Raw genomic sequence first — 24,549 nt, 5'->3', positions numbered from 1 at the left:
TTGGTAATTTTCTTCAGGAATCGTTGTTCTAGATATACTGTTGCTTACTTATCATAACAGTTATATTTCTGGTGTCAGTGTTCAAGATCACCATTGCCTCATTCACATCTCCACTGTGTAGTCACTTTTGGTTTCTCTTTGTCTAGTATGTTGATGCTTATGAGTCTGAATAAACGTGGATAAAATAATTCTTGCAGGTGTTTAGATAGCAAGATAATTCATAAAATATCTATTCCATTACACCGAGAAAATGGTATTTCATATATTTAACAAATTTAAGTAACAACTGCTATTTATAACTTAAAAAATTAAACTAGTGATATCCAGCAGTTTTGACTAATACAGCAACTATAATAAATGAGCGATAGTGTCATGTTCACTACATTGAAAGGTACATTGGACTTTTTTCTATAGCTATAATCTGTCTTTCTGAAGGTTTTATGGTTGAGTGTAGACCTGCCAGGTTATTGGCATATAAATATTTAAATATCAACACTGCAACTCGGATGGAAAACTTAAAATGTCTCAAGATTAATGCTGATTGGGCCATTGGAAGTACATCTGGGCAATGATCAATGAGAAAACAAAATGACTTATGGAAGAAAGATTCACCATGATTCACAAGTATGTCCTGCTGATAACATGGAAACCACTTACATTAAAGACACACTCTGGATTACAAGTTATTTCCATGCAATGCACGTAGCAGCCCTCCAACACTCTACTTACACAATAAACACAACCATACAAACTAACAAAGATGCTCCCAATATGGGCTTAATGCTGAGAAACCAGGCATACACACTGATTGAAGGGCCTCCCAATAAGCTTGTTCAAAAGAAAGAGAAAACTTATAGTACATTAGTAACAACACCCTATTACATTCTTAGCAGGACAAACCCTTAAAACGGATGCCTGTTGAGTGCTCTGCGCCCTCCAGTACAAAACCCGTGTACAAATTAGACGATAGGGAATTTGAAGAAGACACAACGATCCTAAGATTGCTTAAATCACTGTAGGGGTCTGATGATCAAACATAACTTAATGCAAAACTATTTAAGCTACCATTGTACATAATAAAAATCACTATCAGAAACAAAAATAAATGTAGAGAAGCAAACTGGAGAATAAGCTAAACAGATACAGTCAGCGCTTTCCCAAGTTCTACAATGGCTTGATTAATTTACAATGCAATTAACTAGGTGTCACAGAGTGGTAGGACACAGGATTGTGTTAATGAGTCTCCATTGCATCCTCTTAGTCGAGGAAGATGGATATTAGAATGATACAGCACAGAAGGAAGCCATTCGGTGTATCGTGCCTGATCAGAGTCATTGAAGAATAGCAAAAAGGACAGAGGGAGAAATAATTTTCTGTCAAGTTTCAAAGCCTTACATTGTGTGTTAAAACAAGGAACACTACATTAAAGTTTACAAGGGAAAAATGTGGTGCCTTAGAAGAAAAAATGGCAAATAAAGAACAGAAGAGCACTATATCACAGGATAAACATGCCTCTAATCCAGAAAATTACCCTGTTTAAAATGAATTGCTGTTGATATTTTTAAAAAGTCAATAAACAGTGAAACCTCCATTAGCTACAATTATCCACCAGAATTTCTAAGGGGCATCGGGCTAGAATTTCCCTAAAACCTGCCACCGCCGGAATGCCGCCCAAATTGATTGCTAACATTTTTCAAATAATGCCGGCGAAAAATTGCATTAAAAAAAAAGAGAAAAAATACCGCCCGAAGAAGATGGATCTTTCACGTATATCCTCGGCGGTTAAACGCGATCCTGGGCAAAATGGGCGGTAATTATTCAAATTTAGACCGAGGCTGTGGTTGGGCCTAGGGAGGAGGGAAAACACAAAAAATATTTTTTCCAAGAAAACCAATCCTTGACTCCATTTGCTTGCTAGCTATTGCACCATCTCCAACATCCCTTTCCTGTCCAAAGTACTTGAACGTGTTGTTGCCTCCCAAATCCGTGATCATCTTTCCATGAATTCAATGTTTGAATCCCTTCAATTTGCTTTCGCCTCTGCCACAGTACCGAAACTGCTCTCATCAAAGTCACAAATGACATCCTTTATGACTGTGACAAAGGTAAACTATCCCCCCTCGTCCTTCTGGACCTGTCTGCAGCCTTTGACACAGTTGACCACTCCATCCTCTTCCAACGCCTCTCCACCATCGTCCAGCCAGGTGGGACTGCACTCGCCTGGTTCCTTTCTTATCTATTTAATCGTAGCCAGAAAATCTCCTGCAATGGCTTCTCTTCCCACTCCCGCATCGTTACCTCTGGTGTCCCCCAAGGATCTGTCCTTGGTCCCCTCCTATTTCTCATGTATATGCTGCCCCTTGGCGATATCATCTGAAAACAAGGAGTCAGTTTCCACATGTACGCAGACGACATCCAGCTCTACCTTTCCACCACTTCTCTCGACCCCTGCTTGGTATCTAAATTGTCAGATTGCTTGTCCAGTACTGGATGAGCAGAAATATTCTCCAATTAAATATTGAGACTGAAGCCATTATCTTTGGTCCCTGCCACAAACTGCGTTTCCTACCCACTGACTACATCCCTCTCCCTAGCATCAATCTGAGGGTGAACAAGACTGTTCACAAGCTAGGTGTCATATTTGACCCTGAAATGAGTTTCCAGCCACATATTCGCGGTATAACTAAAACCGCCTTTTTCCACTTGCATACCATTGCCCGCCTTTGCCCCTGCCTCAGCTCTTCTGCTGCTGAAACCCTCATTCATGCCTTTGTTACCTCTAGACTTGACTACTCCAACTCACTCCTGGCCAGCTTTCCACATTCCACACGATGTACACTTGAAGTCATCCAAAATTCAGCAGCCTGTGTAACCCGCACTAGGTCAAGATCACCCATCACCCCTATGCTTTCTGACCTACATTGGCTCCCAGTTAAACAATGCCTCAATTTCAAAATTCTCATCCTTGTTTACAAATCACTCCATGGACTTGCCCCTCCCTATCTCTGTAACCTTTTTCAGCCTCACAATCCCACAAGATGTCTGCCTCCTCAAATTCTGGCCTCTTGAACATCCCTCAGTATAACTGCTCATCGGTGGATGTGCCTCCAGCTGCCTGGGCCTTAAGCTCGAGCACTCCCTCCCTAAACCTCTACGCCTCTCTACCCTCCTTTAAGACGCTCGTTAAAATCTACCTCTTTAAACAAGCTTTTGCTCATCTGTCTTAATTTCTTCTGTGGCTCGGTGTCAAATTTATCTGTTTGTAACACTGTTGTGAAATGCCTTGGGACGTTTTATTACGTTAAAGGCGCTATATAAATAAAAGTTATTAAGAACCAAAAATAAAAAATATCAGAAAACATTCTCAAGACCCTTTTTAACTTAATCGCTGCAAAATTTTTTAAAAGAATTATAAAAGAAATCTTTAACTTACCTTTCTTTGCAGGGCTACTTACCTACCGGCCAGCTCCTGCTGCTTTTCGTGGGCATTTTTTGTGATCTTACCTACAGGTCACCGCTGCGCCAAAACTTGCACGGTAGCGGTTTTTCCGGCAGTGCATGTGGGCAGTCCACTCCCCAGCGATATTTTGAAAACGCTGGCGGAACGCTTTAAAAAATGAAGTGGAAATTTTCGCCGGGTGGTTTTCCGCCGAAAACGAGCTGTATTGCCGAAAATGAAGTGGAAATTCTAGGCCATAGATTTATGGGAGATGTTACCTTGTTGCATAGTTCATTAAAACCAATCACCTTCTGTCTGACACAAAGCAGCCTCACAATCCAAGAAAGATGTGTTATTTGTAATTACCTGTCTTCATTCCTATGTTGAGGAATTTGCCGTACAATAAGTTCAAGACCAGAATTTGGGAATTTTTCTAGTTTCAGTTATCTATGAGGAGCATTTCCATCAATCATTGGGAAATGGTAAGATGGAATAAAATGACCTTTTCCAGTCCGAAATGTTCTTATGTTATGGTGGATATTCAGGTTTTATTGTGACAAAAAAGAACATTGTTCAACCAACCCCATTCAAGCAGAAATATTGTATTTATATGGCGCCCTTAATATAGAAAAACTGCACAAGTTGCTTCAGAAACACAATGAAAAAAAAGGTGCCAAGTCAAAGGAGGTATTAGGAGAAAGGCAAGATACTGTGGAAACTGGAAATATAAAATATAAACAAGAGGTGTCAAAGAGGTGGGTTTTAAGGAGCGTCATAAAGGAGAAAGATTGAAGAGATGGAAGAGTTTAGGGAGGAAATCCTAGAGCAAGGGATTAGGCCCACCGTTGGCTACCAAGTCTTCATGAGGCAGCTGAAGGCATGGCCGTCAATGGTGGGGCAAAGGGAAAAGGGATGCACAAAAAGAAGTAATTAGAGGAACAGAGAGTATCGGTGGGGGAGGAGTGGATGTTGTTAGGCTGCAGGTAGTTAGAGATAGGGAACGGTGAGGTGAAGGAGGAGGGATTTAAGCAACCCTAGTCTGTGTAATCTCTCCTCATAATTTAACCCTCGGGAGTCCAGGCATCATTCTAGTAAACCTACACTGCACTTCCTCCAATATATCTTTCCTAATACAAAAGCAAAATACTGCGGATGCTAGAATCTGAAATAAAAACAGAGGAACGCCCCTTCATCAGACCCGAAATGTTAACTTTGTTTTTCTGTCCACCGATGTTGTCTGACCCGCTGAGATTTCCAGCATTCTCGGTTTTTATATATTTCCTAAGGTATGGTGCCCAGAACTGAACACAGTACTCCAGCTGTGGTTTAACCTGGGATTTGTTTAGCTGTAGCAAGACTTCGAACCCTTAGTTATAAAGGCCAGCATTTCATTGGCATTTTTGATTATTTTTTGTACCTGTCCATGGTCGCTGTACCTGGACTCCACTGCTTCTAGTTTTTCACCAGTTAGAAAGTACTTATAATATATTATTTTTAGGTCCAAAGTGGATCATCTCACATTTGCCTACATTGAAATCCATTTGCCACAGTTTTGACTATTCACTTAATGTACTAATATTTCTTTGTAATTTTTTGCTTCCATCTACACTTTTTACAATGCTGCCCATCTTTGTGTCATCAACAAACTTGGTTATATGGCTTTCTATTGCGCCATCTAAGTCATTAACAAATACAGTGAATAGTTGAGGCCCCAACATAGATCCCTGTGGGACGATACTAGTCCTGCCAATTAGAGTACCTGCCCATTATCCCTCTGTCTCCTGCCGCTCAGCCAATCTCCTAACCAGGTCAGTAATTTGCCCTCAATTCCATGAGCTTCAACATTAGCTAACAGGCTCTTACCAAATGCCTTCTGGAAGTCCATATAAATAACATCCATAATCATTCCCCAGTCCACTACTTTAGTCACCTCTTCAAAAAATTCAGTCAGGTTCATCAGGCATGACCTGCCCTTTACAAATCCATGCTGGCTCTCTTTGATCAGCTGAAAATTTTCAAGGTGTTCAGTCACCCTATCCTTAATTAGACTCTATAATTTCCAGACAACAGATGTTCAGATAATTGGTCTATAATTCCCTGGTTTCCCTTGCTTATCTTTTTTTAAAAGCGGAGTGACATTCGCAATTTTGCAATCTAAAGGAACGGCTCCTGAATTGAGAACACTTTGCAAGATCATAGTTTGGGCATTTGCCTACAGGTTGAACCTCCCTTATCCGGAACCCAGCCTGTTCTGGATAAGGGATTTTTCCAGATGAGGGGTGGTCACGTTAAATTGGATGGTGCAGGTACTGAGCAAGGAGATATTGGGGTTGGCTACCTTGGGGCTGGGAGTGCGGCAGAGAGATCACGGGGGGGACGGTGGATCGTGGGGTCAGGCCAGCGATTGCGGGAGTCGGCAGCAAGGAAAGACTTCAATTTGTTCATGTCGGAGTTTTGCGCATGCGCCATCCGGTGGTCGGGAATGGTTCTCGACGAGCGGTGGTTTCGGATAAGGGAATTTTGAATAAGGGAGGTTCAACCTGAACTTCCTTTAAATCCCTGGAATATAAACTATCTGGTCTGGGAGATTTGTCACTCTTTAGTACAATTATTTTCTTCATTACTGTTATTTTGCTTACGTTAATATTGGTGAGCACCTATCCCTGATTCAATATTAGTTTCCTTGGGATGTCCAGAATTCTATCCTCTTCCTCTACTGTAAATACTGGCGCAAATTATTTAACATGTTCGTCATTTTTTTATTTTCATTCATAATAGCCCAATTTTGCGTTCGGCAGCGAAGTGACTGCGATCACTGTTGATCTTGAAAAAAGTTGCCGCCAAAAGATTTAGTGGGTTCTCGAGCGTCGATTTCCACTATTCCAACTTGACTTTGAATCTGGCGCCATCTATAGGGGAAATGTGGCATTCAGCGACTGCACATTAAAAAATTCTCACAACAACTTACATTATATAGCACCTTTATAATGTAATAAAATACCCCAAGGCGCTTCACAGGAGCATTATCAAAACAAAATTTGACACTGAGCCATATAAGCAGCTGTTGGGGCAGATAAGCAAAGGCTTGGTCAAAGAGGTGGAAGAAAAAAGACTTACATTTCTATAGTGCCTTTCTCGACCACCGGAAGTCTCAAAGCGCTTTACAGTCAATGAAGTACTTTTGGAGTGTAGTCGTTGTTTAAATGTAGGAAATGCGGCAGCCAACTTGTGCACAGCAAACTCCCACAAACAGCAATGTGATAGTTACCAGATAATCTGTTTTTGTTATGTTGACTGAGGGATAAATATTGGATAGGACACCAGGGATAACTCCTCTGATCTTCTTCAAAATAGTGCCATGGGATCTTTTACTTCCACGTGAGGGCAGACGTGCCCTCGGTTTAACGTCTCACCCGAAAGACGGCACCTCTGACAGTGCAGCTCTGCACTGAAGTGTCAGCCTAGATATATGTACTCAAGTTCTTGGAATGGGACTTGAACCCACAACCTTCTGACACAGGTGAGTGTGCTACCCACTGGCTGACACTGGTTTTAAGGAGCGTCTTAAAAGGAGGAAAGAGAGAATGGACTCAAATTTGGTCCATCCGTTTTTTCGGCGCACTTACCGGAGATGGGCCGCTTTTCTCCGTTGATAAGTACGCTGACAAACTTCACTCCCCACACTGGCCACTGTCTGGCCTCTCCTCAGTCTTCGCACAGCGTGACCAGTTGGGTCGGGGTCAGCGTCCTGCGCTGAAAACAGTGCCGGGACATCTGCACATGCACAGTGGGGTGTCCGCGCATGTGCAGTAGCTCCTTGCCCCCAGCCTCTCTGTGTGCATGCTGCAGCCGCTGTGTGTGTGTGGGACCCGGTGCCTGCCCCTAGCCCTGGCCGAGTGGCGTCCCGGTGCGATTGACTTCAGGTTTGAAATTTTATGCACTGTAGCTATTTTTGAACATTTTCCTGGACTTTTGGAAATTTTGAAAAAATTATGTAAATATGTTTTGTCTCTTGTGAATAGTGGTGACCATTTGTCAAGCCTATTTACCTGGTGCTATTGTGAAAGAAGAACATAAGTGACAGAGGAACACTGAGAGAATATCTTATTTATTGAAGTAGACTTAATTTAGATAATATGGGCTCAATTTTGAGAGCGGGCGTGGGGGGGGAAGAGAGGGGGCGTGGGGGGGGAAGAGTGGGGGCGTGGGGGGGGGGGGAAAGAGAGGGGGCGTGGGGGGGGGGGAAAGAGAGGGGGCGTGGGGGAGGGGAAGAGAGGGGGCGTGGGGGGGGGGAAGAGAGGGGGCGTGGGGGGGGGAAGAGAGGGGGCGTGGGGGGGGGGGGAAAGAGAGGGGGCGTGGGGGGGGGGAAGAGAGGGGGCGTGGGGGGGGGAAGAGAGGGGGCGTGGGGGGGGGGAAGAGAGGGGGCGTGGGGGGGGGGGGAAAGAGAGGGGGCGTGGGGGGGGGGAAGAGAGGGGGCGTGGGGGGGGGGAAGAGAGGGGGCGTGGGGGGGGGAAGAGAGGGGGCGTGGGGGGGGGGAAGAGAGGGGGCGTGGGGGGGGGGGAAGAGAGGGGGCGTGGGGGGGGGGGAAGAGAGGGGGCGTGGGGGGGGGGGAAGAGAGGGGGCGTGGGGGGGGGGGAAGAGAGGGGGCGTGGGGGGGGGGAAGAGAGGGGGCGTGGGGGGGGGGAAGAGAGGGGGCGTGGGGGGGGGGAAGAGAGGGGGCGTGGGGGGGGGGAAGAGAGGGGGCGTGGGGGGGGGGAAGAGAGGGGGCGTGGGGGGGGGAAGAGAGGGGGCGTGGGGGGGGGGGAAGAGAGGGGGCGTGGGGGGGGGAAAGAGAGGGGGCGTGGGGGGGGGAAAGAGAGGGGGCGTGGGGGGGGGGGAAGAGAGGGGGCGTGGGGGGGGGGAAGAGAGGGGGCGTGGGGGGGGGGAAGAGAGGGGGCGTGGGGGGGGGGAAGAGAGGGGGCGTGGGGGGGGGGGGAGAGAGGGGGCGTGGGGGGGGGAAAGAGAGGGGGCGTGGGGGAGGGTAAGAGAGGGGGCGTGGGGGAGGGAAGAGAGGGGGCGTGGGGGAGGGTAAGAGAGGGGGCGTGGGGGAGGGTAAGAGAGGGGGCGTGGGGGAGGGTAAGAGAGGGGGCGTGGGGGGGGGAAGAGAGGGGGCGTGGGGGGGGGAAGAGAGGGGGCGTGGGGGGGGGAAGAGAGGGGGCGTGGGGGGGGAAGAGAGGGGGCGTGGGGGGGGAAGAGAGGGGGCGTGGGGGGGGGGGAAGAGAGGGGGCGTGAGGGGGGGAAGAGAGGGGGCGTGAGGGGGGGGAAGAGAGGGGGCGTGGGGGGGGGAAAGAGAGGGGGCGTGGGGGGGGGAAGAGAGGGGGCGTGGGGGGGGGAAGAGAGGGGGCGTGGGGGGGAAGAGAGGGGGCGTGGGGGGGGAAGAGAGGGGGGCGTGGGGGGGGAAGAGAGGGGGCGTGGGGGGGGAAGAGAGGGGGCGTGGGGGGGGAAGAGAGGGGGCGTGGGGGGGGAAGAGAGGGGGCGTGGGGGGGGAAGAGAGGGGGCGTGGGGGGGGAAGAGAGGGGGCGTGGGGGGGGAAGAGAGGGGGCGTGGGGGGGGAAGAGAGGGGGCGTGGGGGGGGAAGAGAGGGGGCGTGGGGGGGGAAGAGAGGGGGCGTGGGGGGGGAAGAGAGGGGGCGTGGGGGGGAAGAGAGGGGGCGTGGGGGGGGAAGAGAGGGGGCGTGGGGGGGGAAGAGAGGGGGCGTGGGGGGGGAAGAGAGGGGGCGTGGGGGGGGAAGAGAGGGGGCGTGGGGGGGAAGAGAGGGGGCGTGGGGGGGGAAGAGAGGGGGCGTGGGGGGGAAGAGAGGGGGCGTGGGGGGGGAAGAGAGGGGGCGTGGGGGGGGAAGAGAGGGGGCGTGGGGGGGGAAGAGAGGGGGCGTGGGGGGGGAAGAGAGGGGGCGTGGGGGGGGAAGAGAGGGGGCGTGGGGGGGAAGAGAGGGGGCGTGGGGGGGGAAGAGAGGGGGCGTGGGGGGGGAAGAGAGGGGGCGTGGGGGGGGAAGAGAGGGGGCGTGGGGGGGGAAGAGAGGGGGCGTGGGGGGGGAAGAGAGGGGGCGTGGGGGGGGAAGAGAGGGGGCGTGGGGGGGGAAGAGAGGGGGCGTGGGGGGGAAGAGAGGGGGCGTGGGGGGGGAAGAGAGGGGGCGTGGGGGGGGAAGAGAGGGGGCGTGGGGGGGGAAGAGAGGGGGCGTGGGGGGGGAAGAGAGGGGGCGTGGGGGGGGAAGAGAGGGGGCGTGGGGGGGGAAGAGAGGGGGCGTGGGGGGGGAAGAGAGGGGGCGTGGGGGGGAAGAGAGGGGGCGTGGGGGGGGAAGAGAGGGGGCGTGGGGGGGGAAGAGAGGGGGCGTGGGGGGGGAAGAGAGGGGGCGTGGGGGGGGAAGAGAGGGGGCGTGGGGGGGGAAGAGAGGGGGCGTGGGGGGGGAAGAGAGGGGGCGTGGGGGGGGAAGAGAGGGGGCGTGGGGGGGGAAGAGAGGGGGCGTGGGGGGGGAAGAGAGGGGGCGTGGTGGGGGGGGAAGAGAGGGGGCGTGGGGGGGGAAGAGAGGGGGCGTGGGGGGGGGAAGAGAGGGGGCGTGGGGGGGGAAGAGAGGGGGCGTGGGGGGGGAAGAGAGGGGGCGTGGGGGGGAAGAGAGGGGGCGTGGGGGGGGAAGAGAGGGGGCGTGGGGGGGGAAGAGAGGGGGCGTGGGGGGGAAGAGAGGGGGCGTGGGGGGGGAAGAGAGGGGGCGTGGGGGGGAAGAGAGGGGGCGTGGGGGGGGAAGAGGGCGGTGGGGGGGGAAGAGAGGGGGCGTGGGGGGGAAGAGAGGGGGCGTGGGGGGGGAAGAGAGGGGGCGTGGGGGGGAAGAGAGGGGGCGTGGGGGGGAAGAGAGGGGGCGTGGGGGGGGAAGAGAGGGGGCGTGGGGGGGGAAGAGAGGGGGCGTGGGGGGGGAAGAGAGGGGGCGTGGGGGGGGAAGAGAGGGGGCGTGGGGGGGGAAGAGAGGGGGCGTGGGGGGGAAGAGAGGGGGCGTGGGGGGGGAAGAGAGGGGGCGTGGGGGGGAAGAGAGGGGGCGTGGGGGGGAAGAGAGGGGGCGTGGGGGGGAAGAGAGGGGGCGTGGGGGGGGAAGAGAGGGGGCGTGGGGGGGGAAGAGAGGGGGCGTGGGGGGGAAGAGAGGGGGCGTGGGGGGGAAGAGAGGGGGCGTGGGGGGGAAGAGAGGGGGCGTGGGGGGGGAAGAGAGGGGGCGTGGGGGGGGAAGAGAGGGGGCGTGGGGGGGAAGAGAGGGGGCGTGGGGGGGAAGAGAGGGGGCGTGGGGGGGGAAGAGAGGGAAGGGGGGGGGCGTGGGGGGGGGGAAGAGAGGGGGCGTGGGGGGGGAAGAGAGGGGGCGTGGGGGGGAAGAGAGGGGGCGTGGGGGGGGAAGAGAGGGGGCGTGGGGGGGGAAGAGAGGGGGCGTGGGGGGGAAGAGAGGGGGCGTGGGGGGGAAGAGAGGGGGCGTGGGGGGGGAAGAGAGGGGGCGTGGGGGGGGGAAGAGAGGGGGCGTGGGGGGGGAAGAGAGGGGGCGTGGGGGGGGAAAGAGAGGGGGCGTGGGGGGGGAAGAGAGGGGGCGTGGGGGGGGAAGAGAGGGGGCGTGGGGGGGGAAGAGAGGGGCGTGGGGGGGGAAGAGAGGGGCGTGGGGGGGAAGAGAGGGGGCGTGGGGGGGGAAGAGAGGGGGCGTGGGGGGGGGAAGAGAGGGGGCGTGGGGGGGGAAGAGAGGGGCGTGGGGGGGAAGAGAGGGGGGCGTGGGGGGGAAGAGAGGGGGGCGTGGGGGGGGAAGAGAGGGGGCGTGGGGGGGAAGAGAGGGGGCGTGGGGGGGAAGAGAGGGGGCGTGGGGGGGAAGAGAGGGGGCGTGGGGGGGAAGAGAGGGGGCGTGGGGGGGAAGAGAGGGGGCGTGGGGGGGGAAGAGAGGGGGCGTGGGGGGGGAAGAGAGGGGGCGTGGGGGGGAAGAGAGGGGGCGTGGGGGGGGAAGAGAGGGGGCGTGGGGGGGGAAGAGAGGGGGCGTGGGGGGGGGGAAGAGAGGGGGCGTGGGGGGGGAAGAGAGGGGGCGTGGGGGGGGAAGAGAGGGGGCGTGGGGGGGAAGAGAGGGGGCGTGGGGGGGAAGAGAGGGGGCGTGGGGGGGAAGAGAGGGGGCGTGGGGGGGGGAAGAGAGGGGGCGTGGGGGGGAAGAGAGGGGGCGTGGGGGGGAAGAGAGGGGGCGTGGGGGGGGGAAGAGAGGGGGCGTGGGGGGGAAGAGAGGGGGCGTGGGGGGGGAAGAGAGGGGCGTGGGGGGGAAGAGAGGGGGCGTGGGGGGGGAAGAGAGGGGGCGTGGGGGGGAAGAGAGGGGGCGTGGGGGGAAGAGAGGGGGCGTGGGGGGGGAAGAGAGGGGGCGTGGGGGGGGAAGAGAGGGGGCGTGGGGGGGAAGAGAGGGGGCGTGGGGGGGAAGAGAGGGGGCGTGGGGGGGGAAGAGAGGGGGCGTGGGGGGGAAGAGAGGGGGCGTGGGGGGGAAGAGAGGGGGCGTGGGGGGGAAGAGAGGGGGCGTGGGGGGGGAAGAGAGGGGGCGTGGGGGGGAAGAGAGGGGGCGTGGGGGGGAAGAGAGGGGGCGTGGGGGGGAAGAGAGGGGGCGTGGGGGGGAAGAGAGGGGGCGTGGGGGGGAAGAGAGGGGGCGTGGGGGGGAAGAGAGGGGGCGTGGGGGGGGAAGAGAGGGGGCGTGGGGGGGAAGAGAGGGGGCGTGGGGGGGGAAGAGAGGGGGCGTGGGGGGGAAGAGAGGGGGCGTGGGGGGGAAGAGAGGGGCGTGGGGGGGGAAGAGAGGGGGCGTGGGGGGGAAGAGAGGGGGCGTGGGGGGGAAGAGAGGGGGCGTGGGGGGGGAAGAGAGGGGGCGTGGGGGGGAAGAGAGGGGGCGTGGGGGGGAAGAGAGGGGGCGTGGGGGGGAAGAGAGGGGGCGTGGGGGGGAAGAGAGGGGGCGTGGGGGGGAAGAGAGGGGGCGTGGGGGGAAGAGAGGGGGCGTGGGGGGGAAGAGAGGGGGCGTGGGGGGGAAGAGAGGGGGCGTGGGGGGGAAGAGAGGGGGCGTGGGGGGGAAAGAGAGGGGGCGTGGGGGGGAAGAGAGGGGCGTGGGGGGGAAGAGAGGGGCGTGGGGGGAAGAGAGGGGGCGTGGGGGGGAAGAGAGGGGGCGTGGGGGGGGAAGAGAGGGGGCGTGGGGGGGAAGAGAGGGGGCGTGGGGGGGAAGAGAGGGGCGTGGGGGGGGAAGAGAGGGGGCGTGGGGGGGAAGAGAGGGGGCGTGGGGGGGAAGAGAGGGGGCGTGGGGGGGAAGAGAGGGGGCGTGGGGGGGAAGAGAGGGGGCGTGGGGGGGAAGAGAGGGGGCGTGGGGGGGAAGAGAGGGGGCGTGGGGGGGAAGAGAGGGGGCGTGGGGGGGAAGAGAGGGGGCGTGGGGGGGAAGAGAGGGGGCGTGGGGGGGAAGAGAGGGGGCGTGGGGGGGAAGAGAGGGGGCGTGGGGGGGAAGAGAGGGGGCGTGGGGGGGAAGAGAGGGGGCGTGGGGGGGAAGAGAGGGGGCGTGGGGGGAAGAGAGGGGGCGTGGGGGGAAGAGAGGGGGCGTGGGGGGGAAGAGAGGGGGCGTGGGGGGGAAGAGAGGGGGCGTGGGGGGAAGAGAGGGGGCGTGGGGGGGAAGAGAGGGGGCGTGGGGGGGAAGAGAGGGGGCGTGGGGGGGAAGAGAGGGGGCGTGGGGGGAAGAGAGGGGGCGTGGGGGGGAAGAGAGGGGCGTGGGGGGGAAGAGAGGGGGCGTGGGGGGGAAGAGAGGGGGCGTGGGGGGGAAGAGAGGGGGCGTGGGGGGGAAGAGAGGGGGCGTGGGGGGGAAGAGAGGGGGCGTGGGGGGGAAGAGAGGGGGCGTGGGGGGAAGAGAGGGGGCGTGGGGGGGGAAGAGAGGGGGCGTGGGGGGGAAGAGAGGGGGCGTGGGGGGGAAGAGAGGGGGCGTGGGGGGGAAGAGAGGGGGCGTGGGGGGAAGAGAGGGGGCGTGGGGGGGAAGAGAGGGGGCGTGGGGGGGGGGAAGAGAGGGGGCGTGGGGGGGGGGAAGAGAGGGGGCGTGGGGGGGGGGGAAGAGAGGGGGCGTGGGGGGGGGGGAAGAGAGGGGGCGTGGGGGGGGAAGAGAGGGGGCGTGGGGGGGAGGGGGAAGAGAGGGGGCGTGGGGGGGGGAAAGAGAGGGGGCATGGGGGGGGGAAGAGAGGGGGCATGGGGGGGGGGGGAAGAGAGGGGCATGGGGGGGGAAGAGAGGGGGCATGGGGGGAAGAGAGGGGGCATGGGGGGGGAAAGAGAGGGGGCATGGGGGGGGGAAGAGAGGGGGCATGGGGGGGGAAGAGAGGGGGCATGGGGGGGGGAAGAGAGGGGGCATGGGGGGGGGAAGAGAGGGGGCATGGGGGGTGGAAGAGAGGGGGCATGGGGGGGTGGAAGAGAGGGGGCATGGGGGGGTGGAAGAGAGGGGGCATGGGGGGGTGGAAGAGAGGGGGCATGGGGGGGTGGAAGAGAGGGGGCATGGGGGGGTGGAAGAGAGGGGGCATGGGGGGGTGGAAGAGAGGGGGCATGGGGGGGTGGAAGAGAGGGGGCATGGGGGGGTGGAAGAGAGGGGGCATGGGGGGGTGGAAGAGAGGGGGCATGGGGGGGTGGAAGAGAGGGGGCATGGGGGGGTGGAAGAGAGGGGGCATGGGGGGGTGGAAGAGAGGGGGCATGGGGGGGTGGAAGAGAGGGGGCATGGGGGGGTGGAAGAGAGGGGGCATGGGGGGGTGGAAGAGAGGGGGCATGGGGGGGTGGAAGAGAGGGGGCATGGGGGGGTGGAAGAGAGGGGGCATGGGGGGGTGGAAGAGAGGGGGCATGGGGGGGTGGAAGAGAGGGGGCATGGTGGGGGGGAAGAGAGGGGGCATGGGGGGGGGAAGAGAGGGGGCATGGGGGGGGGAAGAGAGGGGGCATGGAGGGGGGAAGAGAGGAGGAGGGGCAAGAGGAGAGGAGAGGAGCAGGAGGAGTGAGAGGAGAGGAGAGGAGTGAGAGGAGAGGGCGAGAGGAGAGGAGGGGGGGGTAAGAGGGGGCAGGGGGGGAGAGAGGGAAGGCGATGGGTTGGGAGAGGGAAGGTGGGGGGGGAAGGGGGGAGGGGGGGAAAGAGTGAAGGCGGGGGGGTGGGAATGCGGGGAGGGGGGGGGGAAGAGAGGGAAGGCGGGGTGGGAGGAAGAGGGAAAGCGGGGGGGAGGGGGAAGAGGGAAGGCGTAAGGCGGGGGGGGGGTAGAGGGAATGCGGTGGGGGGGGGGGAAGGGAAGAGAGGGAAGGCGGGGGGGAGAGGGGGAAGGCCGGGGGTGGGGCGGAAAAGAGAGAAGGCGGGGGGTTGGGGCGAGATGGAAGGGGGGGGTGGGGGTGAGAGGGAAGGCGGGAAGGCACTGGGGGCAGGGGGGGGGGGGGCGTGGAGAAGGGGGGCGGCGGGGGTGGGGCGAGAGGGGCGGCGGGGGTGGGGCGAGAGGGGCGGCGGGGGTGGGGCGAGAGGGGCGGCGGGGGTGGGGCGAGAGGGGCGGCGGGGGTGGGGCGAGAGGGGCGGCGGGGGTGGGGCGAGAGGGGCGGCGGGGGTGGGGCGAGAGGGGCGGCGGGGGTGGGGCGAGAGGGGCGGCGGGGGTGGGGCGAGAGGGGCGGCGGGGGTGGGGCGAGAGGGGCGGCGGGGGTGGGGCGAGAGGGGCGGCGGGGGTGGGGCGAGAGGGGCGGCGGGGGTGGGGCGAGAGGGGCGGCGGGGGTGGGGCGAGAGGGGCGGCGGGGGTGGGGCGAGAGGGGCGGCGGGGGTGGGGCGAGAGGGGCGGCGGGGGTGGGGCGAGAGGGAAGGCGGGGGTGGGGCGAGAGGGAAGGCGGGGGTGGGGCGAGAGGGAAGGCGGGGGTGGGGCGAGAGGGAAGGCGGGGGTGGGGCGAGAGGGAAGGCGGGGGTGGGGCGAGAGGGAAGGCGGGGGTGGGGCGAGAGGGAAGGCGGGGGTGGGGCGAGAGGGAAGGCGGGGGTGGGGCGAGAGGGAAGGCGGGGGGGGCGAGAGGGAAGGCGGGGAGGGGCGAGAGGGAAGGGCGAGAGGGAAGGCGGGGGGGGGGTGAGAGGGAAGGCGGGGGGGGGGGTGAGAGGGAAGGCGGGGGTGGGGCGAGAGGGAAGGCGGGGGTGGGGCGAGAGGGAAGGCGGGGGTGGGGCGAGAGGGAAGGCGGGGGGGGGTGAGAGGGAAGGCGGGGGGGGGTGAGAGGGAAGGCGGGGGGGGGTGAGAGGGAAGGCGGGGGGGGGGGGTGAGAGGGAAGGCGGGGGGGGGGGTGAGAGGGAAGGCGGGGGGGGGGTGAGAGGGAAGGCGGGGGGGGGGGTGAGAGGGAAGGCGGGGGGGGGGGTGAGAGGGAAGGCGGGGGGGGGGGGTGAGAGGGAAGGCGGGGGGGGGGGTGAGAGGGAAGGCGGGGGGGGGTGAGAGGGAAGGCGGGGGGGGGGGGGGTGAGAGGGAAGGCGGGGGAGGGTGAGAGGGAAGGCGGGGGGTGTGGGGAGGCCGGGCGTCAGTCCCCGCCACAACTTCGGGCGCGCCCACCCCCAGTGAGATGCCGGGTGGGCGGGCCCGCAGCTGACGAGGTAAGCGGTGTCAGGCCACTCGCCCTGGGATAGGTGCGACGTTCCTTCGGCCAGGGATAGGGTCGTCGCCCGGAGACGGGACGCGCTGGTAGGGCCAGGAGGTACTGCGCACGCGCGCAACTGCCGGCACTGTTTTTGCCGCAGGGCTCTAGCTCCGCCCCCAGCAGCTCCTGCTGTGCAGCGCCGAGCTAGAAACCGGCCTACAGATATCGGAGAATCGCAAGGTCAGTATTCGTCACAATTTTTGTTCTACAAATTAGGCGGGCCTCTCCGATGTGCACCGTTCTTGCGGGGGTCCGAAACTTGAGCCTTAAGTTCTGCTGGACTCCGATGTACCTACTTGCGCTGATTTTTTAACTCTCCGCAAGGGTTTTCACAAGCGGCCACATACGCTGGCCAAAGTAGATTTGGAATAACTATTAGCTGGCCAAAGTGGCCTAAATAGCCAAAAGTGGCTGGTAGCGCCCTCCTTTTGAGAAAAACTAAACTAAACTAAAAAAATCGTAACTAACTCACTTACACTGGTGCAAACTGAATGTGCACAATGAGGATTTTTAAAATACTCCAGAAAAATCAAGTTGCTCCAAAAAAAAACAGAGCAACTCCTGGCCAATGTTGAGCCCTTAGAGAGACGGAGAGGGAGGGAATGGTGACCATGAAACCGCTGAATTGTCATAAAAACTCATCTGGTTCACTAATGCCCTTTAGGGAAAGAAATCTGCTGCCCTTACCTGGTCTGGCCTATATGTGACTCCAGACCCACAGCAATGTGTTTGGCTCTTACCTGCCCTCTGAAATGGCAGTTCACCATCACCTTCTCAAGGGCAATTAGGGATGGGCAATAAATACTGGGCTTGCCAGCGACGCCCACATCTCATGAACAAAATTTTTAAAATCCAGAGCTTAGGACCTAGGCAGATGCAAGCATGGCTGCCAATGGTGCAGCGCGATGACGTCATTAATGCGGCGCTGATGACCGACAGCCTTGGCTACTCTACCCCGCTCCCACTTCCACCCCGCCCCCACTTCTGCCCAGCTTGGAAAAAAATCCTGAACTGCTGAATTTCGACAGTTAGGCTGCACCAATGCATGGGGTGGCCAGAACACATCAAAACCGGTAGGTGCACTTTGTTTTGGGCGGTGGGCAATTCGGCCCCCAGAAGTTGCTGTCAGTTTTACACAGTAATGATGGCGAGTGCTGACAGTTTCGCCATCATTACAACTACAAATTCTGGGCTAATATCACCATTATCACATTGCTCTTAACCACTCACTTTTTCCTAATATAGCTGTAAAGGTTTTGTGTTTATTTTGATATCCCTTGTAAGTTCCATTTCACACTCCCTTATTGTAGCTCTTCCTATCGGTTTTGTCACCCTTTGCTGTTCTTTGTGCCTTTCCCATTTGCTAGGATCTGTGCTATTTTTGCATTCTTGTATGCTTTTTTATTTAGTTTTACGTTTTCCTTTACCTCTTTAGTTATCCATGGCTGTTTTTTTGGCAAGTAGAGCTCTTGCCCCTTCTGATTCTGTATCATGTTAAATTCTTTTTTGAACACCTCCGACTGATCTTCAGTTGTTCTTCCCATTAACAGATTTGCCCAGTTCACTGTAGATAGTCTCTGTCTCATCAGATTGAAGCCAGCCTTACCTAAATCTAGAATCTTAGCAGGTTTTTTGCGCTTTTCTTCCTTTCAAACAACACTTAACTCAATCATATTATGGCTGCTATTAGATAAATGTTCACACACCGTTAAGATGTTAACTAAATCTGTCTCATTATTACATCTAATATGGCCTGTCCCCTTGTTGGTTCTACATATTATCAGACTGCTCCAATCACCCTAACCTCAGGTGATTGCTCTCAGCCTATAAAGGTAGACTCAACATTACTGCTTTATAAAGGAATTTCTTAAGATAACTAAATTTAGAGATTCAATGCTTTCCAGGAGAACAGACTCTTATGAAGTCCTATGCTTTGGTTTAGGAGATCTTCAAGGCAGTTAGGATTGGCATATTATATGCTGCTAAGAAAAAGGAAAGGAGTAGGGAGTTGCCTGCCTTAGCCTTGTATTCCAAAGTCCATCCACACTTCAACGTTAATCATGTCCACACCAATGAAGGTCTATTCAGTTGAACATCAAGGATAGATTTAATATATAATTCAAAATACAATTTTGGGTGAACTTGTACTTGGCCAATTCAGCTGTCAGTTCCAGTATATCCCTGCTATCCATCATCCCTCACAATATTATTCCCTCACCATCACATATCTTTCTCTGTTGCCCACCAAAACACTTTTCACCATAAAGGAAGAACATTCAACTCCCACTACTCTGAAGTTAAAGGAGTTCTTCTTAACTTGCTTTTCCATGAACAGACTCAACTCTTGTAAAAAAAAAGTCTCCTACCTCAAATACAAAGGATTTTTATGATCAAATTGCTTTCTCTTCAGATTTTAAGAAATTCTCCTGCTAACAGTATTGAAATCTGCTACGGGACACAATCATTAGGGCCCCCCCTGTTGTCGCTCCCCTTCTCCTGCTTCAACAAATTTAATCTAGTACCATACTCAGAGGATATTGTAAAGTCCTTATCTAAAATATTTGTGGACATAACATAAATTAACTGAGTTAAAGAAAGGGCTTTACACTATGTTTCTTTGCGAAGATATCCCCTTTCGTTCCCAGGAAGAAATACATCAATAAACCCTGAACTAGTCTGGATCAATCTACCCAGAAGGACCCAACAGCCATTTTAATATTTTTCTGCCTCCTCCCACCCTTCACTTGAACAAGTAAAACAGGTATCCCAGCAGAGGAAAAAGAAAATTGAAGTAAGCTGAGATGGTACTGTAGTGTTACTTCCAACAGCTGTGTCCTACAGCAACTTGCAGTTATCAAGTGCCTTAAATGTAGTGAAATGTCCCAAGTTGCTTCACAGGAGTGTTATCAAACAACATTTGAATCCGAGCCAGATAAGGAGATATTAGGACAGTTGACTAAAAGCTTGGTCAAAAAGGTAGGTTTTAAGGAGCGTCTTAAAGGAGGAGATACAGGTAGAGAGTCAGAGAGATTTAGTGATGGAATTTGAGCACTTAGGGCCTATGCAGTTGAAGGTACAAGAGTCAATGGTGGAGCGATGTAAATCAGGGATGCGCAAGAAGCCAGAATTAGAGGAGCACAGATATCTCGGAAGATTGCAGGGCTGGAGGACGTTACAGAGATAGGCAGGGATAAAGAGAGGAAAGAAAGAGGGAAAGAAGAAACACAAAAAGATTTTTTTTTTTAAATTTTACATTTTAAAAATCTCTTACAACTAAAACCTGAAGGAATATGTCTCCACACTTTTAAGTGTTGATTTTCAGTGCCAGAGATTTTGCTTGGCAGTAATGAACACTTATCATGTCATTAAAAGGGTACTTAGACTGGAATGGTCAAAACTTAACTTTTTGTGGCAAGTTTAGTTTGTATCCACAGTGCATATACAGCAATTTCGCGCCATTCAATGCATTTTAATGGTGATAGAGACAGCAAAGTGCTGTTTTCGCGAAGCTGCTGGGCAGATCGGCGTAATTCAGTCAACAACTTTTGGCTATTTGGCTTTAACGGTGCATCCACCCCTCGCCTGAAGTTGTACCATTTGCACTTAAATAATGGCGAGCGCCATTAGTCTCACCATTATTTTGACAGGAAATTCCAATCAGAGCCGATTGTTATACAAGTGCCAAATTAACTTTAACATAGATAAATGGGAGGTGATGCACTTTGGTAAGAAAAATAGAAACATCACCTATATCTTAGAAAATAAGAAACTGAATGGGAGAGAAAAGCAAAGGGATCTAGGGATACAGGTGAAGAAATCATTTTAAAAGCAGCATCGCAGGTTAGCAAAGCAATTAAAAATGCTAACAAAGCGCTGGGATTTATTTCTAGAGTATAGAATTCAGAAGTAACAAAGTTATGTTAAACTTGTATAGGACCCTGGTCAGGCCACACTAGAGTACTGTGCACAGTTCTGGTCTCCATACTATAAAAAGGATATAGATGCACTGGAGAAAGTGCAATAAAGATTTACAAAGTTGGTATCAGAACTGAGATATTAAAGTTATCGGGAAAGTTGAATAGGTTGTGGCCTTTTTCTTCAGAAAAGAAACTTAGAGGTGACCTGATAGAAGTCTTTAAAATTATGAATGGGTTGGACAGAGTAGATGTGGAGAGAATGTTTCCACTTGTGGGAGAATCTAAAACTAGGAGCCATAAATAGATGATAGTTATTAATAAATCCAATAGGAAAATAAGGAGAGAGTGGTGAACATGTAGAACATGCTACCACAGGAAGTGGTTGAGGCAAATAGTTTAGATAGTCAAAAGAACAAGAACATAAGAAATAGGAGCAGGAGTTGGCCATGCGGTCCTTCAAGCCTGCTCCGCTATTCAGTAAGATCATGGCTGATCATCGACCTCAACTCCACTTTCCCGTCCTATATCCCCATATCCCTGGATTCCATTAGAATCCAAAAATCTATCAATCTCAGCCTTGAATATACTCAAAGACTGAGCATCCACAACCCTCTGGGATAAAGAATTCCAAGGATTCACAACCCTTTTTGAGTGAAGAAATTTCTCCTTATCTCAGCCCTAAATGACCGACCCCTTATCTTGAGACTATGCCCCCTAGTTCTAGACTGTACAGCCATTAGAAACAGCCTCTCAATATCTACCCTATCAAGCCCTCTCAGAATCTTGTTTGTTTCAATGAGATCACCTCCACTCTTCTAAACTCCAGAGAGTATGGACCCATTCTACTCAATCTCTCCTCATAGGACAACGTTCTCATCTCGAAACAATCAGTGAACCTTTGTTGCGCCCTCTCTATGGCAACTATATTCTTCCTTAGGTACGGAGATCAAAACTGTACACCCATACTCCACGTGTGGTCTCACCAAAGGCTCTATACAATTACAGCAAGACTTCCTTACTTTTGTACTCCAACCCCCTTGCAATAAAAGCCACCATACCATTTTCCTTCCTAATTGCTTGCTGTACCTGCATGTTAACATTGTGTGTTTCTGGGAAACTAGATGAGTACATGAGAGAAAATGGAATAGAATGATATGCTGAAAGGCTGAGATGAGGCAGTTGGAATGGGAGGAGACTCGTGGAGTATAAACATCGGCAAACACTAGTTGGGCCATTTGCCCTGTTCCTGCACAGTATATTCTATGTAATTCTACGTTTTTTTTTGGCTTATAACATTCCAGTGAAGCGCTTTGGGATGTTTTACTACGTTAAAGGCGCTATATAAATACAAGTTGTTGTTGTAATTATAATGGTTAACAGAATATTACATTAATCATCTTTGATTCCTAAATAGTTCGCAGACACAACTCTGCCTACATTGTATCCAACTACGCCCGTTAAAAATTATTGTTCCAATTTTAAATATAAAGACAATTTTCTGAATACTCACTACTGTAACTTCTTCTCCTTGAATGGAGACATCAGGTCTTTTGAAGTGAGACAATGCCACAATGGCCGCTATGCTCGCAGCATCAATAATGTTGCCATCATGGTTTAACAAATGCAAGTCTACACGAATCTGCCACACCTAAATAAGAGATCAAAGAAAATTAATCTAGCTAGTTTTAATAGAGTATGAGGATTAAAAGAATGTTTAGAGAGACTAAAGAAATAACTTGATCAAGTGCAATCTGAAGAATTAAAAAAATAATTTTTATATGTTCAACTGGTACCTGTGGCAATTTTAGATTATACAATGTAACCAAACCACACAAGTGTCACACGCTAAAAGTGATAATGATTTGTTTCAATTTACAAATCTGAGAAGCGCTGGTTGGAGTTGTTGTCCAATCTTTAATCAAAGGAATAGTGTGAGATGCCCGAGTATGTGAGAGCTTGAGCACAGAGCTTGGAGATCACAAATGGATTAAATCGTAAGTAGTGAGGGAATTTTGTGAGCGCAGGAAAGGAGGAAGGGAGTAGATATGTCAGACTGAAAAGCAGGAGTGGAGCCACAGAACCGAAGGTCTCCAAGTTAATAGACATGAGAGTGAGAGGAACGGCCATAGATATAGGTAGGCCCAAGAGCCCGACGGGAGGCGAGTGTCAGGGAGCGTGGTAAGTGACATCTGTGCAAGGGAAGGAATTGATTGGTGAGTAGTTGGTGATTTTCTTTTGTCTTAAGTTTATTTCTGCTAAGTTACTTAATAGTCTAATTAGTAGAGGCATGGCAGGGCACCCCCTCGGTCGCGAGGAATGCACATCTTGAGCCATGTGGGAACTCCAGGATGCTCCCCATGTCCTGGACAACTACATGTCACTGAGCGGCTGCAGAACATTGAGGGGGGAGGGTGAACAGCCAGGGGTCGTGGTTCATATCAGTATCAATGACATTGGTAGTAAGAGGGATGAGGTCCTGCAGGCAGATTTTAGGGAGCTAGGAAAGAGATTAGAAAGCAGGACCAAAAATGGTAGTAATCTCCGGTGCCATGAGCTAGTGAGTATAGAAATAGGAGGAAAGAGCAGATGAATGCATGGTGGGTGAGATGGTACAGGAGGGTTTTAGATTCCTGGGACATTAGGACCAGTTCTGGGGGAGATGTTCAGGCTGGACAGGTTGTATCTCAACAGAGCAGGGACCAATGTCCATGGGGTGGGGTTTGCTGGTGCTGTTGGGGAAAGTTTAAACTAATTTGGCAGGGGGATGAACACCAGGATGTAGCATTAGAAAGAGGAAACATGGTGCACAAAGAATTGGGAGACAGATAGCACAATAGTAAGAAATAGTAAGGTATTAGGTGGGGTCAGACTAAGAGAATACAAGAATGTTTAAGATACGTTTACAGTGCGTGTGTGTGAATGCATGAAGCGTGGTAAATAAGGGTGGTGAGCTGCAGGTGCAAACCGACATATGGGAAAATTATGTTGTGGTGATAACGGAGACCTGGCTCAAAAAAGGACAGGACTGGGTACTAAATATTCCTGGATATAAGGTGTTCAGGAAAGATAGGGAAGAAAAGAAAGGAGGTGGGGTGGCAGTATTGATTAAGGAGAATATTGCAGTGTTGGAGAATGTCCTAGACAAGGACAGAATCTATTTGGTTAGAGTTGAGAAACAATAGAAGTGCCATTACCCTACTATGTGTATTCTATAGGCCGCCAACTAGTGGGAAGGATATAGAAGAGCAAATTTGAAGGTAAATTACAGAGAGGTGCAAGAACTATAGAATAATGATAATGGGGGACTTCAACTATCCTAATATACACTGGGATAGTAATAGTGTAAAGGGAAGTGAGGGGGAAGAATTTCTGAAGTGTGATCGGGAGAATTTTCTTGATCAATAGAATTTTCTTGATCAGTACGTTTCTGGCCCAAAGAGGAAGGAGTCATTGCTGGATCTAGTTCTGTGGAATAAGTGGATGAAGTAGAACAAGGGGAATATTTAGGGAACAGCGATCACAATATCATAAGGTTTAGATTGGCTATGGAAAAGGACAGGGAGAAAGCTAGACTAAAAATACTTGTTTGGAGGAAGGCCAATTTCAGTGGCAGAGAATGAATCTGGCCCGGGTAAATTGGAATCAAAGATAGGCAGGCAAAACTTAATCGAACAGTGGGCTGACATTAAAGAATTGGTTCGGGTACAGTCGAGGTACATTCCCACAAGGGGGAAAGGTAAGGCAACCAAAGCCAGAGCTCCCTGGATGACAAGAGAGAGAGATGAAGCAGAAAAAGGGGGTGTATGACAGATGTCAGGTTCAGAATACAAGTGAGAACCAGGCTGAATTTAGAAAGTTCAGAGGGGAAGTAAAAAAAGAAAGAGGGGCAAAAAGAGAGAGTATGAGAACAGATTGGCAGCTAACATAAAAGGGAATCCAAAAGTCTTCGATAGGCATATGAATAATAAAAAGGTAGTAAGAGGAAGGTTGGGGCTAACTGCAGTGTGGTTCGTCAGAGATAGTGGTCAGTAGGGAGGTGCTTGAGATACAAGTTCTCAAGGGCCGACCCCATCTGTCGTGACAATATCTTCTCACCTTTGCACCGGCTACAACACACAGAGATTCTGTATCTATGCACTTGGAATTCCTCAGACACCTCTCCAATAGCCGGTTCAGTTTAACTAATAACTCGGATTGCCTGGAAATCAGAAAATTTAGACATTATTATTGCAAACTAAATTTCTCCAAAAAGAAAACTACAGATAGCAGCTATTACACAATCAAACAGCAGGGGTAAGGAGGTACCTTACTATAATATGATCCAAATTCTAACAAGAGCAATGGAGAAAGAATATAATTAGAGAAGCAAAAGGTTAGTTGGGGTGAAATTGGTCTTCGGTGGTAGTGCAAAATAGGTGATAACGAATTGGCAGCTTGTTTTAAACGCTGCCCGATTTTCTTTTCCATTGACTTCGAATTGAAAATAAATTTGAGAGGTGTAAATGGGCTGCCGATTCACCATCACACATTTTACACTACCGCTGA

At 53.8% G+C, this 24,549-nt stretch overlaps 1 protein-coding gene across 1 annotated transcript in view; it reads right to left on the bottom strand.

Moving 5' to 3' along the window:
- Positions 1–24,549, bottom strand: part of exosc9 (exosome component 9) — a 59,155-nt gene that overhangs the window by 20,050 nt on the left and 14,556 nt on the right. The window contains exons 4-5 of the mRNA XM_070865267.1: positions 24,100–24,202; positions 21,515–21,652 (exon numbers count right to left, since the gene is read on the bottom strand). Coding sequence (XP_070721368.1) covers positions 21,515–21,652; positions 24,100–24,202 — 241 coding nt within the window. The remainder of the gene's footprint in view (positions 1–21,514; positions 21,653–24,099; positions 24,203–24,549) is intronic.

Source organism: Pristiophorus japonicus, chromosome 2 (assembly GCF_044704955.1).
Source record: "Pristiophorus japonicus isolate sPriJap1 chromosome 2, sPriJap1.hap1, whole genome shotgun sequence".
Taxonomy (NCBI): Eukaryota; Metazoa; Chordata; class Chondrichthyes; family Pristiophoridae; genus Pristiophorus; species Pristiophorus japonicus.
The sequence above is the reverse complement of the archived record's forward strand: the minus strand, read 5'-3'. Positions and strand labels throughout refer to the sequence as shown.